The sequence below is a fragment of the Nicotiana tabacum genome, chromosome 6 (genome assembly GCF_000715075.1).
Source record: "Nicotiana tabacum cultivar K326 chromosome 6, ASM71507v2, whole genome shotgun sequence".
In the NCBI taxonomy this organism is placed as follows: Eukaryota; Viridiplantae; Streptophyta; class Magnoliopsida; order Solanales; family Solanaceae; genus Nicotiana; species Nicotiana tabacum.
In genome coordinates, this window is record NC_134085.1 from 184,729,574 (window position 1) to 184,736,403 (window position 6,830).

A 6,830-nucleotide genomic window follows, 5' to 3' on the forward strand; every position below is an offset into this window, starting at 1 on the left:
CAGGGCTTTACCTGCTAGTTTTAATATACCAGCCATCTTTTTCGTATTTTGTATTCTGTATTTCATATCTATTGTATTGCTGTTATTTTATTATGCATTTATATGGTACTAATATAGCGGCTTCTGTTGCTTTTTGAGCCGAGGGTCTCCTGGAAACAGCCTCTCTACCCTTCGGGGTAGGGGTAAGGTCTGCGTACATATTACCCTCCCCAGACCCCACTTGTGGGATTATACTGGGTTGTTGTTGTTGTTCTAATCTATGTACTCTTGTAGGCTTGTTTCCTTAACCCCTAATATAAGAATAACTTTATACTGCAAAAAATAATAATCTGGTCTATTCTGGTCTCATCACTAACGCCGAATGTTAGAATATAATTAGAGAATTAACCTCTAGTTATAAGCTTTTGATTGAAGTCATTTGCCGCATATCTCAATCAAAATTTAAAGCACATAGGGAATTTGGGATAATCCAGGATTCCATGTTATAAAACAAATTTAATGTCGTTATTCATATATTATAGGACTTTGCTAGAGTTAACGTGCTTACAAAAATCTATAGATACAAACATACATCTTGATCTCAAAATATATGTAGAAAACTCACCAGTCCACGCTATTATTTTGTGGACTTTATAAACATTGGCTATACTATATGTACTTGCATCATAACTATATATATATACTCATATTGATACGCTATTTGGAACACCTCTACATGTTACTCCAGGGCCAGAACTTGGTGCCAAAAGTTCATATGGTAGCACACCAGCACCACACCTATTTCTTAATGTCGTATCAGCATTCCTCTCATCTATCTCCTTCTCTATTCTCCTTATTTCGGACGAGAAATCATAGAATGCTTCGACAATCTCTGTATCCCCAGTCCAGGTAGATTGTTGATGTCTATCTCCTAAGTATTCTTCGTCGGGTGAATGAGTTGATAATGTGTCAACCACGGCCATAAACTTTGTTGCTTGTAACAAACTGGGTAGAGCTGAGAAGAAATACTTTTGCGGATCAGCATGAAAAACTGCATATTCGGGATCGTTTTCATCAGGGATTAATCGACGCATGAGAGGGGGGCGGTTTGGGACGTAGCCGCCGTATGGGTACTGGCCGAAATTCAGTGAAGCATGTTGTGCTGAAGCTAGCCAGATGAGGGTGGTGAGGATCGAAATGAGATCCTCTGGAGTAGCTAACGTGGGCCACCACTCTTCATTGCGGAGGTCTGCATGGCCCACGTTAATGGACTCAGCATACCAGGCTTGGAGTTCTCTGTCATTGCAAACTCGGGCCGAGTCTGGGTAGTAGTGATTTACATAGCTGCGAACCCAGCCCTCTACTGCGGCCCATATCATGAGTCCATCTGCCGCATAGGGATAGTCCTCAATTAGAAGTTTCAGTCCATGAGGCTGTGTTGGGTCCGGTACTGCCATCCCTCTGCATTATGAAATATTGAGCAGATATTGATTAGATTTTCCCACTTTTGCACAGAATAAATACTACAAGTAGAGAACTCATGATTTATGGGTTTAAATTTTATGCTAACAAGGTACTAAAAAGTTATTTTTCTGAAGTAAGTTTGCAAGGATAACTTAGAAAAATATGATGCTAATTTACGTGGTATTATCAGTTAAACTACGGTGACAAATATAAGTCAAATCCTCATTAAATATCTCAGTTTCTCGGATTTAGGCCACCAATTCTATTGAGCCGCCGTGTCTTAAATATATATATCTACATAATGGACGAAATGAGTACCTTCTGATAAGGTCAGCTGGGAGGCCTTCCAAATCAAAACGCCAAAAATTCTTGTAGGCAGCAGCACTCATCTCCATGCAATAACGACCAGGAGTAAAACAAGCCTCGATTACACCATCAGCACTGATCAAGCTCTGGCGAGCCAATGCATTAATTTCTAGTGTGTATCTCATATGCGGATCCAGAAGCTTATAAATGGGATGCATCGCACTTAATTGCCTATGTGCCGCCAATATAAATGGTTCCAAGCACGCATGTGTACGCAACCTACATAACCAAAAATGAGTTAATATTCATTCAGAAATTACTAGAATACGTAATGCTCCCTACATTTTTTATTTTACTTACCAGTGGTTGACGAGTTGGTGTACGCCAGCGTCATTAGAACAGACATGTGCTTTGGCCAGTTGCCACATCCAATTACCAGTGGCATCAACAGGTGGTGTGACAACACGTTTTGACCGTGAACTTGGACCTGTTTGAGGGAGGCTAAGCTCAATGGCTACGGGTTTGAGAGTACCCAAATCAGACAAGAAAAACATGGTGCGGGTTGCATATGCTTTGCGGCCGTCAAGGGCATTAATCCGATCAAGAAACGGCAGGTAAACATCGTGGTAATCCACTATATACAGCCTATTTGCATCCAATGCCTGTTCAGATCAGTAAAATGAACATTTTTTCAATTAGTAAATATTACGTTGGAATTTTACACTATCAGTGTATATTAGTTGAATCCAATTATATTTACCTCTTGAACAGTCATGCCATTGAGATGACCAAGAATGTGCTCCTCTTTGAGGGCAGATTCCTGAGTGCCATAGATCTCAGGATCAAGCTTGCTTACTGGTGGAAAAGCCTGAAGTCTTTCGATGTTCACAGGATTGACTCCTGCTATTGCTTGTCTAGCAAATTCATCGTCTCGTAACCAAGCAAATCTATCCTCTGCGATATACAGAATATTCACATTGGTTAATATTCTAGCATTCACTATCTAAAAGAGCTGCACATTGAGTTTTATAGCAGCTAGCCATATTTAACTTGCATATACTGACAGTGTAAAGAGTAATTACTTGAGAGTATCTTTGGCGTGTCATATTTGAGCAGATCTCCTTCTTGTATACTGCTAACAACCTTAGGCAATGGAAGCTTTTTTAACATTTCATCTTGAAGACCAAGTTTCAGAAGTAGCCCCTTACTATAAAGGTTGTCAATATCTGAGAATCCCTTGAAATCGTGATTGTTCGTTGAGATGCTAGCCATTAACGACGGAATTAAATTATGGAGCACTGCTTTAAGCCTTCCAGTTCTGAAAGCATTCATCTTAGACTCCTCAAATTGTTCATCTCTTGGAACATACAATGGTTTTGGCTTCTCCACACGGCTCTCCGCACTCATATCTATAATAAAAAACACCAAAGATAAGCTAAATGAATAAAGATAAACTCGAAGTACATATTTAACTTATATACACTGACAGTATAAAGAAAGTAACTGACCAGTGTCTGTAGGAGCACGACCAGTGCGACAACGTCTTGGGTAAGGAACGTTATTGGATCCTCCAAGCTTAGGACGAGCAAGATCAATACCTTTATCAGGATTGCCAAGATCATTGTATATGTCATAATCATACACTCTATCAGATAATTTCCTGGCGCCTGTTCCGTCGCCTCTTAGATCTCTTAGCTCCCTCTCTCTTAATAATTTGAGTCCCGCTGGCGTCTCATTAGGTAGATATGGCTGCTCAATAATTTGGAGTACCTTTGTTAGTAAGGATAATATTAATTACTAGTATAAGAAAATTGACTTTTAACTACCATTTTTTAACGAAGGGCTATAAATTCTATCGTCTTAAGTATCTTTACAATGACCACAAGATTCAAAGATACTGTTGTTTAAAATCACGGGATTCAAAAGTTCTCTTTATATTCTTAAATTTCATAAGCAGTCAAAATAAGGCACAAAATGAAAGAGAGTGAGAGAGTAGCATCATTTATGTAAGTGGCCGAGCCACGATTTTCATTAAGGAAAGTCAAAATATAAAGAAATAAACTCACCAAGAAGTCAAGGGGTGTCATTATATAGTATATACATATTTTTTAAAAAATTACCAAGCTATATACAATGTAATTTTCCGGTGAAGAAGTGGTGCACCTGGCTCATCCACTGATTTATGTTACTTTATACACACGTTTACATTGTTTTTTAATTTCTTTTGCAGGTGGTTTTGTCGATAGGCTATGGCGGGTGTTAAAACATAGAACATGGAGATAAGGAACAACAATACTAGGGGCCATATAAAAAGACATTACGTGCATTTAACTCGTGATTATATTAATTGCCTTTCTTATTGTACCTATTGTTTCTTCTTTTCCCTTTTAAATATTCTCTTTTCTCCTTTTTGATGATTAAACAATCCAACCGAATCTGTATGAAAAATATTCAGGTTAGAATAATCAGTTTGTTTTACGGAAGTGGTCATCATAAAGTTGATAGTTTCCTATTTTGTTGTAAAATCGTATCTTTTGAAATTCCTCTTGATCAATTCAACTATGGTAGTCGCTTACTTCTGAAATTCAACCTAAGACTACTTTCCACACGTTAAATCGTGAATACCACGGAAAGATTTTATATCAACAAAAAGAAACGTCAAACGTTGAATTAAAATAAATAGAAAAAAAATCCTATGGAATAATCAAATTTGAAATTTACTCCTCCTACTTTACCTTTTCATGTTAGCAACTAATCATAATTCATATCAGATGATTAACATATTAATGGCAATAAAAAAACCAGATTTTATTTCTTCTTACCTGATTAGAGAAGAATATCCTTTTTCCAGGATGATCTTTTTTGGACTGAACCCATGAATTACAGGGGAAATGAACTGGACCACATGCAAATCCTTCAATAGTGATACTCTCCAGAAAGAACTCTTGTTGGTGCTTGTTTGTCACTGTGATCGCACCTGGGGTCCCAAAATTCGAATCCACCACAAATTCAGCTGTGTAATTTACTCTTTCTGTTTTCAAGTTCGATTTCTTAGACCAATCCTTCAACACTGCCTGATTGCTCTTCTTCGGCCCTTTTGTATCTATACATATTAAAATGAAATAGAATCAGTTCACAACAGATAAAGTCAAATTTTAACAAGAGACCTTTGATCAGATTATCAAAAGTATGGACTTACTTGGATCGATGTCAGTGCTAATGAGCTCTAACGCAACATTCCTTCCAAATTTGTCAGTGAAAGCATCCAAATGCTTAACAATTGTTTCCTTCAGATCTTCCTTGTTCTTGTTCCTCACTGTAACTACAGCTCTTACTTTGAATTTCACTGCCTTTTCAGGTACCACTTTGATCAAATTTTCACTTATAGCCGCCATAGGACTTTGCCTCAGCAGTCTCCTTGTTCGCAAACTCCTCCTCCCTTGAAACTGTCGGTCGACACATAACTGGTTTTCTTTCTGGTAGAAATTAGGATTCAAAAACACCTTTGATGAGCTAATAAGTGAAGATTTCTCCACTACGGAAATACCCATAATTTCTTTAGCTAGTGCCATAATAATAATTCTCTCTGCAATTTATGTTGCAATGGTACTGCTCTTTTTTCAAAATTTATGGGAGGAGAAAGAGAGAGAAAAAAAAAAGGAGGAGGATTTATTAGTTAGAAATGAGTGTTTTTTTGAGGCATAGTGATTTAGATGAGAAGGGTATATATAGAAAAAAGGAGAAGACGATTAAAAAATTGTGAGTGACCGTCCACACGTTTTTGATTTCCTTCAAATGACATAGTACGGTTGCTCTCACCTTTTTTCTGTGCTCCTCTCCTTATAATAATGTAGGTGGGGTTTTCATTTTGGTGCAAGCTTTTCACATGGTGGAATTTAGTCAAACCGAGTTGTGAGTTTCAGAGGAAGACAGGCGGAAGTGGAAGCCAAGGAGAAAGTGGGAAGAAAAATAATTTCAATATTTTCTTTCAAAAGGAACAAATTTACCCTTGCAATTGTTCAGTTTTGTTTCCCGTTGTCAATTCAGTAAATTATTTTGTATTTTATTTTATTATTAACAAAGCTCTAATGTAAAATGAATGAACTCCATAAGTTCGAATATTTTAGAAAAGTTCTTCGAACTTACCTCCCAAATTTTTTGGACATAACATTGTAAAATTTCGGGAAAAAAAGTGGAAAAAGAATTCAAATGAAAATGGTATTTGAAAATTAGAGTTGTGTTTGGACATGAATATAATTTTGATTTATTTTTGAATTTTTGTTAGTGATATGAGTGAAAATTTTGAATATAACTTTTTGGAGTTTTTTAAATTTTTGAAAAATTTCAAAATTCATCTTCAAGTGAAAATTGAAAATTTTATGGCCAAACACTAATTTTGAAACAAAATGCAAATTTTTTCGGGAAAAAATGAAAAAAATTTGATGACCAAACGGACTCTAAATTGCTATCAAGTTGGAGCAAACAAGAATATATTTAGTTATATTGGACCAAAATTTAAAGAGAAGGCAAACTTGTTCAATATCGGATAGTACATATACAAATTTGACCTTTTTCTTTTCTTCTATTCTTTTTTCCCTTTGGGATTTCTGTTTATGCGTACTTTTCTTTCTTCAAAATGGCAATCGAGTTGCTAAATAGAAAAGGTTGCATCAACTTTTAGTTCATTAAAGAAGGTGAGCACATAGCATGCTTACGGGAATGTGGTTTATGACATGGCTGTCAGTTAGTCATTCATTCAATGGTCCCATCCACCGTATATGCTACTAGATCTGGTATGTTATTGACTACATATAACCATATAGGACATTAGATAGGGAAAAATCAGGTGAAAATTTGTCTATTTATACCAATACTTTTTTTCTTCAATATTTTCATCATAGCTTTTTTATTCTTATATTTTTTAAATATGTTTTGAAAACGCAGGTTCCTACTTGTGGGATCATATATATTGGATATATTGTTGTTGTTGATTTATGCTCCCTCAATTTAAAAGTGTTTGGAAAATGTCATCTTTTTTAAATTTTTTAAAAGTAAATATGTTGAAGACACTTAAATCATAT

At 36.1% G+C, this 6,830-nt stretch overlaps 1 protein-coding gene across 1 annotated transcript; it reads right to left on the reverse strand.

Annotated features, from left to right (window-relative positions):
• Positions 1-482: 482 nt before the first annotated feature.
• Positions 483-5,748, reverse strand: LOC107814671 (linoleate 13S-lipoxygenase 3-1, chloroplastic). The gene is made up of 8 exons (XM_016640120.2): positions 4,949-5,748; positions 4,572-4,852; positions 3,258-3,498; positions 2,832-3,158; positions 2,510-2,703; positions 2,110-2,411; positions 1,762-2,028; positions 483-1,440 (listed from the first exon to the last, which is right to left on the reverse strand). The coding sequence occupies exons 1-8, from the start codon at positions 5,319-5,321 to the stop codon at positions 684-686; spliced, it is 2,742 nt and encodes a 913-aa protein (XP_016495606.1). The 5' UTR covers positions 5,322-5,748; the 3' UTR covers positions 483-683.
• Between the last annotated feature and the right edge of the window lie 1,082 nt (positions 5,749-6,830).

Excerpts from the sequence above, each read along its gene's own strand:
- LOC107814671 (XM_016640120.2), bottom strand. The coding sequence starts at position 5,321 with ATGGCACTAGCTAAAGAAATTATGGGTATTTCCGTAGTGGAGAAATCT. Across the intron at positions 3,499-4,571 it reads GGATATTCTTCTCTAATCAG|CCATATCTACCTAATGAGAC; the intron begins GTAAGAAGAAAT and ends ATTATTGAGCAG. Across the intron at positions 3,159-3,257 it reads TCGTGCTCCTACAGACACTG|ATATGAGTGCGGAGAGCCGT; the intron begins GTCAGTTACTTT and ends TTTTTATTATAG.